This window comes from Urocampus carinirostris, chromosome 3 (genome assembly GCF_059441175.1).
Source record: "Urocampus carinirostris isolate Australia breed hairy pipefish chromosome 3, RoL_Ucar_1.0, whole genome shotgun sequence".
Classification (NCBI taxonomy): domain Eukaryota; kingdom Metazoa; phylum Chordata; class Actinopteri; order Syngnathiformes; family Syngnathidae; genus Urocampus; species Urocampus carinirostris.
Genome location: NC_142351.1, coordinates 50249975 through 50262554, shown reverse-complemented (window position 1 = coordinate 50262554; position 12580 = coordinate 50249975). Strand labels below are relative to the sequence as shown.

The following is a 12580-nucleotide window of genomic DNA, read 5'->3' as shown; positions in this document are numbered from 1 at the left end:
TTGTTTAGTAAAGAACAGTTAAACACTGCTAAGTTTCTTAAACATTTTCAAGAAAGTGTCTGAGAAAAATGCTTTTTGTGAAATGTTTACATTTCAAGCATAACTTTCACTGTGATCTCCAATATAAGGCAACTTTGCTTGCAAAATAATATTTCATTGCAAGAACACGGAACAGAACACTAAACTTATGCATGAACAATGCATTAACTTAACAAGAACTTTTCACTTTCAAGTTTCAAGTGACGTGAACACATGATTTTGATCATTTGGGGACTGCCCACACACTCTCAATTACAGGATAGAGTAAGCAAAGCAACACGAGGAAGTGGGGGCTCCTTGATGTGAAATATCTGATCAAAGCCATTCCTGCCATCTAGTGGTGATTTATCAAAATCATATGAAATAGTTCCCAGAGGCCTGATACTTGCTGGTCAGCAGCTACAAAGCCTTTACAATATTTTTTTATTAAATGAAACCAAAAAAACTAACGTAATTTAACATTTTGGCACTCAGGGACAATGCTTCTGAAAATGTATTTAAAATGTATTATGGAACTGAATGAACTAAAATTCTGTAATTTTTTTATATTTACTTTTCTAAACAGGTGTGTGGAGGCCACAGTGACAATAAAAGCTGTGAAGATAGTCCTTGCGGTGGGGCAGGTTGTCGTGACCATCAGAGCAACCACCTATGTGGGGGGGATGGATGCAATGGAACCCTGAGTGTGTCTTTAGCTGCATTAAGTCATGCAAAGAATACTACTAACGCATTGGAAGATGCTAATAAGGAACTGCAGAACGTGGCCAAGAAGGTACCAAATGTCATGCATGATGTTGTGTCCCTCCAGTTTCTCAGTTTCTTTATGTGTGCAGCTCCAGGAAATAGCATCTTTGAGCCAGGATGTGAAGAATCAGGCCATGAACACTTTGGAAAGAGCTCAGAAGAACAAAGACAATCTTGAAAACTCAAATTTTCAGCTCAAAGAGTTCATTAAGGAAATCAAAGATTTCCTCACTGGTGTGTTCCTTTTTAGTCTTGCATGTGTAGCCATAAATTTGTACCCCTGTTTTGTTTAATTTGTTCAGCTTTTCAGGAATGGACAATATGTACAAATACAGCCCATATATACAGTATACACACACACACATATATATATATATATATATATATATATATATATATATATATATATATATATATATATATATATATATATATATATATATTAATTCATTCATTTTCTGCAGCGGTTATCCTCAGTAGGGGTGCTGGAGCCCATCCCAGCTATCTTCGGGCAGGGGACACACTGAACCGGTTGCAACTCACTCCCCCTTTCACACCTAGGGACGATTTAGACCGGCCAATTAACCTGACACGCATGTTTTTGGAATGTGGGAGGAAACCGGAGCGCCCGGAGGAAACCCATGCAAGCACGGGGATAACATGCAAACTCCACACAGGAGGTTCGATCTCATGACCTCAGAACTTCGCCGCACGCGCGCTAACGCACTCGCGGTATACATATATATATATATATATATATATATATATATATATATATATATATATATATATATATATATACATATATATATATATATATATATGTATATATATGTATATATATATATATATATATATATATATATATATATATATATATATATATATATATATATATATATATATATATATAAACACACAATGTTTGCCAATCAGTTCACAAAAAAAAGTGCATAAACTTTACAAGATATAGTTGTTTATACATCATATAAAGACTTTCGAAACTTATGGCATTGCCTAGCTAATCCTTCTACATAGATGGAGATGGATTGGACATGCGACCGTCCTATCACCCATTGTGTGAGACTACTGATGACAACTAGATTGCAGAACTGGAAGTGACACAGAAATTCCAGGAGGTGTATTACTTCGCTATATTTTTCAACCTAAAGATCAAATAAACACAAAATATCTATGTAGAAAACCTCCTAAAGAACTTACATCCATTAAATTTTAAACTCACTTTTTCATAAAAGAAAAACAGTTGCCGTAAGGGAAATACAGAGCTCCTTGGTTGTTTTCATGAGTATTTCACTGCTTGTATTGTCCAGAGGAGGGGGCAGACCCAGAGAGCATTGAAAAGGTGGCCCTGCAAGTATTGTCGATTAAGCTTCCAGTCAACAAGACCACAGTGGACAAATTGATCATGCAAATGAAGGACAGCCTTGCCAACCTTACCAACGTTGACAGGATCATCAGCAACACCTCGCAACACATCAATGAAGCCAAGCAGCTGCTGCAAGAAGCGAATGACGCCAAGTAAGAAAACTACCTGGGGAACATTTAAACATCTAATATTGAGAAATCCAACAACATGTGTTTGTTTTTAGGGCTTATCAGGTTAAGAGTTGACAGCTTCATGCTCAGCGACCATTTTTTAACCTAAAAAAAAAAAAAAAAACTAAAAAAATTAATCAAGTTACAAAAAGTTTGTGTAAAATATGTTAGTGTTTAGTTTATTGATGCAGAGTGATGAAAATAGCTCTTTTTACAGTATTCCCTCGTTTTCCATAAAAGTTCTGTGGTAGTCGAAACCTGCAAAGTAGAAATTTTTATTCTCTTATTTTTTAAATACTTAATTATACTGTACATTGAAACCAAAGAACAAACCTTATCTACAGGCTCAAGCACTTGTTTATAGAATGGAAGTACTATTTTTTATAACTATTTTTTAACACATTACTTCTGTACTGAGAAATAAAAATTGAAAAAATAATCTTGCTGCTATATTGCACTTTTGTCACCATCATATAGACGCTATTGGATATTCAAAATTTGTTGTCGGAATAGCATACAAGTGTACTGTAGCATATGATCAAGGTGCTGTATCAGGAGGCTTCTCCTACTACTGGTAACCATAGAAACTAGTATCATGGAGAAAAACAAAGCCCTACCCAAAAAACGCGGCCAGGAGACAAATGGGCGCTGCCAAGATGTACCGGTACTTGCCTATGGCACAACACATCAAGTGGTGCCCCGAAGATTCTGGCGGTTAAGGGATCCTTGAACCTTTAACTTTCCAGAGGTTATTTTACAAATAACTTTTGTACTGTCAAATCATGATTCAAAAATAATATTCCTGCTATATTACACTATTGATTCAGGACACTATGCACTTTTTTCCCAAATGTTATTTTGGCGTCAACATATGGTGAATTTGGAAAACAAAAATGTGGCATATAAATGCTTTTACCTTCCTTTAGCAAGTGGAGAAGTCAAACTTTGTCAGTAATAGGAAGCATTTACCTCTGCCTTTTGGTTCTTTTGTCGATTCAGAGCATTTTGTTGACATGATGGCTTTTAGGAAACTTGAATATTGAAAATAAAATGAGCGTAAGTAATGGAGGTTCATCAAGCTGTTTAGCGTATGTGTGCTAGAACAGCACTTACACGCTTTAACGTTACAGGAGTCGAGCTGAGGTAGTGAAAGATTCGGCCAATAATACAAAAATGGCCTTGGATCAGTCGGAGAAAGCCATTGAAAAAGCAAGACAAGCCCTGAACGAAACATTGGAAAACCTAAACGGCACCAAAAATGCTACTTCTGAGGTATTTATCATATCTACTACAGTGTTTTTTTTTCCAGATTTATACAATCAATATATTTGGTGGCGTTCCTCTGCAGGTCAATGAGCGGTTAACACAGCTGGAGAACAAGCAAATGGAGGTCATGATGCGGCTCAATAACCTCTCTACAGAAATCGAATCACTGAGAAACAAAACCGAGTTGAACAGGGAGATGGCAAAGGAAGCCAAAGCATTGGCTGACAATGCCACGCTTCAAGCAGCCTCACTTGGTCAGGTGGGGATGGCAGTTATGCTTATTGTTCGAGCTGCAGTTCTTAAAATAACCTTTTTCTGAAAATATATTAAGAAATTATCATTCCAGTCACATTACATACCACAGAAACCGGATTGTCCCAATTACTTGCCAGATTTCTTTCTTGAAGTCCAAACAATATTTGTTTGCAGAGCCTCAACGACACAGAGAATCAGTACCGTCAGCTGTTGGAAAAAGTGGACTCACTTGGCAGCGATTCCCTCGGTTTAAACGCCATTAACCGCAAGGCCATGGAACTTAAACGAGAGGCAGAAGAGCTTCTCAACACAGCAAACAAGGGCATGGAGCAGATCAAAAGTGAGTATAAAAATGTAACATGGAAACACTGTTTGGTTACATACTTCGACATGTATGGTCGTTCATTCATTCAAATATAATTGTATGGCTCTCCTGTTTTATAAATCTAGGTTAATTCACAATTTTCACAAATACTATGTATACCATAAAGTTGGGAAATGTTCACAATCTTATTACAGAATATTAAATTCAACATAGATATTTGATTACCTGTCAGAATTTGTGAAACAACGCTGTTTTTTATTACTATTTTCATTGTTTCGGTATAAGGAGGTTTTGCTCATGTTTCTAATTAATACAATGCAGAAAAGCACACTCAAATTAATTGACACATTTTGAATTAGGAAAAAAAGATGCTCGCAGAGAAAAGTGGAAACTTCTACTGACAACCCAGACAAAGCTTTGGATGGTCACTGAAGCAGAAATCTTTTATATAGTAATAATCGCCTGTTTCTACTTTAGTACCATTATTAATTTTTTTATTAGTCAAGGCCTTGGCACCCGCATATGGCATAATACATGACAGAGTGAATAATGTCTGTATCTTGGAGCTGTCATATCAGAAGAGGGGTCAGAATTAGAAATCATGGCCAAAATTGCTTAAACCCCAGCTGCACTTGCCAGACTTAAACCCATTTGGAGGGACAAGAACATCACAGTGAAATAAACAACCCAAGCAAAGAAAAAAAAATAAAAATCAAGGCCATGGAGATGTTATGCTATAGAAACCTCTAGTTATCAGCTACATATTCCATGTGACAAATGAAACAGAGCACAATAGCATCAGAGTCCACTATGAAGAACTGTTGTCAACTACGCTCAGACGAAAACTGCAGTGGCATAGTCACGTCACACGATCATCAGATGCGGCCAAGATCATTTTCCAGGGCACAGTCTAAGAAGGCAGGAGGAGAGGAAGAACGAAAATGAAGTAGGCCAACAACATTGAGGGAATGGACTAGTGGCAACTTTGCCTCGACCAAAAACGGGCCAGGGAGCGTCAGCAGTGGAGAAAGCTGTCCAGAGTTGTGTTCTCATTGGTGCCCTGACGACCCGGGCGGTTAAGGGATCCGTGAATATATGAACTGTAGAAGATAAGTTTTTGAAATGTGATAAACGTGATTAAATCCGTACGGTTTGCAAGAATAGAGAACTCAAACTGACTAGGAAATATGTAAAATTGAATAATAAATGTGTATCAGTACAGACTCTTTCCACAAATTCAATTCAGTTCCGCTTTAAAAAAAATAAACTTAAACAAGCTCTACGGAATTTGGAACTGTTTTATTCGTTGCCGCTATCTCCTGGCATGCCTCAGTCAGCTCGTTCATGATATGTGTGCAAACACGTGCATTTCTTAGATGCACTCGAAGAACTCTTCTTTTTACATCTTTCTTGGGGTTTGGGTTGGCGTTTGGAAGCAGGCCTTATTCTTACTTTCCCCGTTTTCACGCTACACTAATACATGCAAAAACAACAAAAAAACGCAAGAACAAGCATTCATTACTCTCCAGCATTTTACCCAGCCCCATTCCTCCTACCTAATGTTTTCTGCTCCTAACATCTTTGCCTATCTGCTTTTATCCTCAATTTAGCAGAGTGGAAAAAAAGAAACAAGGGCTATTTGAACAAGCTTGGTCATTGTTAACACATAATAGAGAAAATATATAACTTTCAACATTTTTAAGGACACTTCGAACGACGCACCCCACTTTAAAGCAAATCTAATGGTGTTTGTCAAGTGAAATCATCATATGGACTATCATTTTTTTACTTGGGGGGAATCGACTTTTTTTTCTAATTCTTAAACCTTGTATAATAGCGTGAACCTAATTGATATAAAATAACAGACTTACATGTAGACACCCTATTGTAACAATCGTTATTATATTACTTCATTTTTGATACAAATAAGCCACATCGAACCGTGTCCAGTTCCTCACACAGTGGCTTTAATTTCGAAGTAGTTGTTACACTTGAGCCCTGCCGGCAACGTTGACAGTCCTGGGCTGTTTTTTCTCGGCAGAGCTGGAGAAGAAGTTCAAGAGCAACGAGCAGAGGATGCAGCAGCAGAAAACGGAGCTGGACGAGCTGAGGGAAAACGCCACTTTAGTGCGAGACGTCATCCGGGACCAAGTGCAGAAGTACAGTAGCTGCTCGTGAGGGCTTCGTCCTTTGCGATCTGACTGTAGCTGCCTCAGGCAGAATTACTTTGGTAATGTTTGTCCGACTCCTATTCTGAGTATTCCAAGTGACCAGTTGAGAAATGTCCATGCCCTTTATCACGTGAGGATGATTGGACAGCAACTCAATATAGTCTGCACCTAATGTCTTAAGCTATCAAAACAAAAAGATGACCAGTGGGAAGGATTTTTTGGGGATAAATTCAAATAGTGAAACTATCTATCAAAGTCTTTACCACAATTTGAGGCTTTTATTGTATATGCTATTAACGAAATACCATATGTGTACAGGGAGAAAAGTGGACCTATTTGATTTTAAAAGAAAAATCTATTTTATGTTTATTTTTATTGCAAAGGAAGCTCTTGATTAAACAAATATTCTATACATTCACTGTGTAAAGGGAGTTTGTTTGTAATACTTCTAGAGGTAAGATCTTAAGCCTGAGCCCGGCAGTTCGGGCCTAAAATGTTCATCAGTACGTCCGGGTTCGGGCCGTGCTTTGTTTTGCTGACTTTTTTTTTTTTTCAATAATTATCCACGCCTCATTGTTCTTTGTATCTTTGGGGAGGATCCACGCAGTGGGTTCCGTCCCCCTTCTTATGCAAGGCACCCCGCGTCTGCGTACTCGGAGGCGCTTTCCTCCTCCTCCCGAGTCCTCACACATAAAATGTGAAAATTCGGGTTTGCTTTGGACCCGGCCCCTCAAATCAAATCATTTTTTTCGGATTGGACTGGTTTGGGCTGTTGGCCAGGTTGTGTCGGGACGGATCTTTTTGGGCCCTATCTTACCTCTAAACGCTTCTTTTAAAAACAAGATTTTTTTTAGAAATTATTATCTGGCTGAAACATCCCCCTCATGTCCGCCCTTTTGTGGCTGTCAGGTTGAGCGTGAGTGCTTGAAGTTGTTGGATCAGCGAGGACAGTTGAGCAGCTGAAGCTTCTTTCTCCTTCAAGGCCTCGGCCAACTTCTGCAGTGCACTGCCTTGTTGTACTGACATGAGGCAAAAAAAAATAATAATAATGTCACACAAAATTAGAAAAAATGTTTCCTGTCATTCATGCAATAGATTAGATTTCCTCACCCAGGAAGTAGAACACGAGCACAAGTGTGAGCAGGAAAAGCGTGATGCCGGCGCAGGCCACAGTGTGGACTCGAGACGAACTGGGCGTTAACATGTCCCGTAGGCGCTGTTGCCATTCCCGTCCCCCGCTGACACATTTCTGGTGACGTGCTTGCAGCGTTCCGTTCACGGAAGGGGTGTAAGTTGGGCGGGGAGGCTTCGTTCCTGTAATCAACTCACTTGTTGGCTAACAAATTTGTGAAATGTATTTTGAATGCAATAGCCTGCTCCAATGTTTTTTTTAATAACACAGTCAGACAGTTTTTTTCACCTATAAATGTTCATTGTGTATTTTCAAAAGTAACAGATTTACATTCCTCACTAATTCCCTGTAAAATACATAGAGTCCTGACTTAACTGTGACTTTTCCTTTAGTATGTGTGCGCATTGTTAACCCAAAACCACAGGTTTATGAGTTTGAAAACAACAGGGAAAATTTGTAATATTATCAGTTGTGTTTTTAGAGCAGGGATCGCGAACTTATGGCTCGCGAGTCATATATATAAGCTCTTTTCAATGACTCAGAGACAAAACAAAATTTTTTAAACATATTGATTATGGCATTTTTGATTTGCACAAGATTTCACCTACTTAGGTTTGGTCCAGTCTTTATGGGACACAATTTTAACTAGAGTTTACAGTCAAGGTGTCACACCAAAAGACCTCGTTGTGGTTGTAACTCGCTAAATAATCCTTTATATGAAGGCTCATTAAACAATCTATGTTTATTGTTGAGACACTGATGGAAAGCCACAAAACAAACCTTAACCCAAAACAAACTTTTGACCCATAAGCTTTAGCAAAGCACCAAGAGCAACTTGATTGGGTGAGCGGTAGGAACGGGCAGGGCTATAGACAGGACATGACGAGTGCACTCTGTCCTCATTTGCAGAATTCTTTGACATTTTTACAAAAGAACTTTGCTCGCACCTTGTTTTAAAACCATTATTTAGAACGAAAATAACGGTTAAAATGAGCCTCACCACTCTTAAGTAACTGCGGGAAGGAGACAAATTTTAAGTGGTGTATTTATATTGATGAGACGCAGACTTTGGCATTATTTTTATTTCATAGTTTTTTTTCACACTGTGAAATAAAATGTGCTGAAGAATTAGCTTTTATCTGAAGAGCGGGTTTGGCCAGTTTATGGAATTTAGTCTCAAGAAAACAAACTAGTTTTTGTTTTTATGGTTCTTTGAGTCAAAAAGATCCTCGACTTTTGTTTTAGAGTCCAAATTTACAAAAACAAAATGCTCAGCTTTTTACCAATTCCTACTCTAGACTGTAAGCTAGTAGATATTTTATATTAATAATTTTAAGTTATAAAAATATTATTAACATAATTCTTAATGTATAGTTCATCTAACATACTATATATTTAATTATAATACTTTTCTGATATTGTTTATTGTAGTCATTATTATTAATTAATTTTCATTATAACTATCGATTTAACCAACTCTAACAATGTATTTGAAGGTGGTGTCCATAACTTCAAAATATTTTACTTGCTGATGTCATCTTCTGGCTGAAATCATCGTTGCAGCCTCTATCAAGCTGCTTGTGTGGCGCAAACACGTTCATGTCTCTCAGACGTGCTTGACTAAACTCTTCCTTTATTAATCTTTCTTAGGGTTTAGGTTGTCATTAGGACTGTATTCGAGACGATCCTTTCTGACTTTCACAATTTTAATCCTAGAATAAACAAAAACATCAAGCAAACACCCTCCATAATGTATACCTTTCTCGCTTTGAGTATCAGTTATTTGACTGCATTTTGGACAATATAGAAAAATTGCACCTAAAATCATCATAATAATTGGCTAATGAAACAAGCAATTTTTTTGCATTAAGCTGTCAAAATGAATGACAAGAAAACTGGTAGAGGTACTTGCAATATCCTGAATTTTGCTCATAACTCAGAAGGAGGCCTAGATAGGAATGTCTGTCTAGTGCAGAAGTGTAAAACTCATTATGGCTCAGGGGCCACATGGTAGAAAAAGAATCACACTGGGCCCGGAATAGTAGATTAGGGGAAAAGAAAGGAAGAGAGAAGGAGAGGGACACAAAACAGAGGGAGAAAGAAAAAGAAATTAATATAATAAAAGAAGAGAGATACAGGCAGAAAGAGAGGGAGAAAAAGAGAGAGAGAGAAAAGAGAAAGGTGAGAGAGTTAAAGAGAGAAAAAGATACAAACAGAAATAAAGAAAAAAAAGAGAAGGGGGAACAACCTTTGTTGTGATGCTCAGGATGCGTCCGATGGAGGTCATTGATGGAGTCCACAGAATGGAGTTCAATCTCTGTGAGATCTTTGTCGTTGACCCTGTAGTTCTGTAGAGTTGTTAAGGAGGGGGTCCGTGACATTCCACCAAAATCTGAAGGGGAAGATGCCAAAAGGGCTTCTGTGCATGGTTTTTCAAGCATTTAGATGAAGGGTCTCAAACTCAACAAACCTGGGGGCCACCAGAGCTAGGGTCTGGGTGACTTTTGCTTCACTGACCTTTTTTAAGTGGGTCCCTGGCCTTTGCCTTGGCGGAGAGTCAATAACATTCCTTAACAGTACATGGAAATATTGCCCTGCTCATTCTCTTCTTCCTGTCCGGCCAATCAGCACCCACCTAATTGTGTTTGGGAGGGACCACATCTTATTTTATTGTGTTGTTAGTGGGTTTTATCTTCTATTTCTGCCCACAATAATGGCTGCCAAGAAAGTAAGTGATAAGGGGAAGGTGAAGTGACAAAACAAGGGTCTTTGAAGGAAATAATTGCCAACTACGGGAATGGTGGATGAGGCCCATTGAAGTGCCACCGTAAGGTACAGTAAATGGTTTTAAAATATCATAATTTTAGCCTTTTGTCAGTATATCAATCTTTATCACCTGCACCATTTCATCCTTTTCATTTAGGTACATGTTATATTAATATTTTTGAATTTATTTTAGTATGTGGCTATATAAAGCACATTTAGGAGGCTTATATGCCAGTACATACAGTACTTAAAGTTGTTAAAGTTTAATTTAAAAAAAAAAATTAAAGGTAAAAATTTCCTATTGCTGCTCTAACGTGCACAATGTTTTTGTTTTCGATACATTGAAGAAGTGGATTTTTTTTCTTGATTTAGGTCGCAACTTGTCATTTGGGTGTTATTGTGGGTCCTGAAGTTAAGACCAGTTTAGAACCACTGCCAACGAGAGTATTGTGTCTTTTCTTACATTTCCTCTTGTCATGGAACAGAACAAGGACTCGGATCCAATAGCGTCAGTTAAAGGATTTATTGTGACAAGATTCGGTGGAGCAGGCTTGGGACGTCGAGCCTTGGCAGCGGAAAGCCTCTTGGGACGATATGGCAACTCCGTGGTGAAAACGCGTGGCGAAACGTGGCAGGTAAGTCGGTGGCCGGGACGGAAGAGTAGATCGAAAACTTTTAACAGACAAGGGTCAGGCAACGAGAATCAGACTTGGAATATACATGGGCTTGTGGTACCTTGAATGTTGGAGGTTCACTCAGGAAATGAGGAAGACACTCGAACGTCCATCTCTGGACGCTGACAGCTTATGTAGTAGACTTCCACCAATCAAGAGATCGCGTTCCAGCACACCAGCTGATTACCTCAGGTGACTCCGGTTAGGTAATCACGACACCTCTTGGTCGAAACATTATTATTTTCTGAGCCGTAAATAACATGTTTTTCCGCACACATATTCAATATTCAATAAAACATCACATTTTCTTACCTTTCTCATGTACACAAGCCTTGCTGTCCTGCCTCATTGGTCCTTGTCCTGTATTAGTGGGTCACTGCACACCATGTGTTACTTTGAATGACCATATCCGTCTCCAGCTCATCCCAGCGAAACTGTATCAATCTAAATCTGAAGAATAGACTGCTGGGTGTTCGACTGACTGCATGATGTTTCAGCAAAGATTCTTTCTGTTACCATCAAGGCTGTTGCCTAGTGTGAAGGACAGGGGTGGAGAGAGAGAAAAAGAGAGTGTGAAGGGAAGCTTGGACAAAAATAGCAAGAGATATACATGGTGGTATTATTAGGCAGGCGGTGGGTGAAGGGTGCTTGTTTGGTGGGACACACGTGCAAGCGCACAGGCAGTTTGTAACAGTATAACATAAACAATTATCAGTACTCTTACACTACTCACACACAATCACATTAACGGTGCATACATACGTCTAGGTCAAGGGTCAGGAACCTTTTTGACCCAAAGAGCCATAAAAGCAAAAAATGTTTTAAAAATAAATTGAGAGAACCACATCATATATTTTCAGACAAAATTTAAAAAACTGCCAAACGCGCTCTCTAGACAATAGCTAATTTTTCAGCACATTTTATTTCACATTTTATTCTGTGTGTCATTTGATGATTTAATCAAATGTATGAAATGATAATGCCAAATCCTGTGTCCCAAATCAATGTAAATATGCCATTTACAATTTGTCTTCCACCTTCAGTTAAGAGTGTTGAAGCCATTTTTTTCCATGAAATTTGTCCTTAATAACAGTTTCAAAACAATGAGCATGCAAAGTTCTTTTGTAAAAATGTCACAAATGACTGCAAACGATAAGCATATTGTCATATTCACTTTCGGTGTAGACTGCACTGAGCGAGAGAGGGAGTGAGAGAGAGAGAGAGAGAGAGAGAGAGAGAGAGAGAGAGAGAGAAGGAAGTGCCTTGCGCTGTGTGCAGGGATCCGCCCACCTGTACTGCCCACCCAATCAAAGTCGTTTGCCAGCGTTTTTATTTATCAATTTAAATGGTTTCTTCTCAAACTTCTGCATTAAGTTGCTTCGGCTTTATATGGACCAAAATCGGGACTAAATCACTTGACTTTGGAACGCCAGAGAGATGTGCAATAGTTACATTTTATTTCGGAGCCATATGTACTCATGAAAAGAGCCATATATGGCTTCCGAGCCATAGGTTCCCTTCCCCTGGTCTTGGTCATCACCATCAAAGAACAAGCTCACAGTTTATACTGTAATTACCTTCATGGTACTGTTAGGACTAGCAAAATGTGGTAAAGTATGGACGTTTTAAGCTATATGCCACTCATTGTAAT

The 12580-nt window shown here is 38.5% G+C and overlaps 2 protein-coding genes and 1 long non-coding RNA gene across 5 annotated transcripts in view; 1 reads left to right on the top strand and 2 right to left on the bottom strand.

The window, feature by feature from the left end:
* Positions 1-6771, top strand: part of lamb2l (laminin, beta 2-like) — a 70293-nt gene extending 63522 nt beyond the window's left edge. For both annotated transcript variants that reach the window (XM_088332258.1, XM_088332259.1), the window contains exons 29-35: positions 605-811; positions 873-1017; positions 2115-2322; positions 3471-3612; positions 3689-3865; positions 4036-4201; positions 6228-6771. In XM_088332258.1, coding sequence (XP_088188384.1) covers positions 605-811; positions 873-1017; positions 2115-2322; positions 3471-3612; positions 3689-3865; positions 4036-4201; positions 6228-6364 — 1182 coding nt within the window. In that variant the 3' untranslated portion in view covers positions 6365-6771. The remainder of the gene's footprint in view (positions 1-604; positions 812-872; positions 1018-2114; positions 2323-3470; positions 3613-3688; positions 3866-4035; positions 4202-6227) is intronic.
* Positions 5620-11482, bottom strand: LOC148369985 (uncharacterized). 2 transcript variants are annotated; one of them, XM_088332260.1, is made up of 4 exons: positions 11242-11482; positions 9738-9881; positions 7468-7671; positions 5620-7376 (listed from the first exon to the last, which is right to left on the bottom strand). In XM_088332260.1, exons 1-4 carry the CDS (start codon positions 11276-11278, stop codon positions 7240-7242), a joined length of 522 nt encoding a protein of 173 aa, XP_088188386.1. In that variant the 5' UTR covers positions 11279-11482; the 3' UTR covers positions 5620-7239. The 2 variants fall into 2 exon arrangements, with proteins under 2 accessions (XP_088188386.1, XP_088188387.1); XM_088332261.1 differs by having other exon boundaries at positions 9738-9815.
* LOC148369986 (uncharacterized) lies at positions 10764-11111 on the bottom strand. The gene is made up of 2 exons (XR_015850073.1): positions 10991-11111; positions 10764-10927 (listed from the first exon to the last, which is right to left on the bottom strand). It is a non-coding gene; the product is annotated as an uncharacterized LOC148369986 (long non-coding RNA).
* Positions 11483-12580: the final 1098 nt, after the last annotated feature.

Excerpts from the sequence above, each read along its gene's own strand:
- LOC148369985 (XM_088332260.1), bottom strand. The coding sequence starts at position 11,278 with ATGAGGCAGGACAGCAAGGCTTGTGTACATGAGAAAG. Across the intron at positions 9,882-11,241 it reads GGCTTGTGTACATGAGAAAG|ATTTTGGTGGAATGTCACGG; the intron begins GTAAGAAAATGT and ends CTTCCCCTTCAG. Across the intron at positions 7,377-7,467 it reads GCTCGTGTTCTACTTCCTGG|TACAACAAGGCAGTGCACTG; the intron begins GTGAGGAAATCT and ends GCCTCATGTCAG.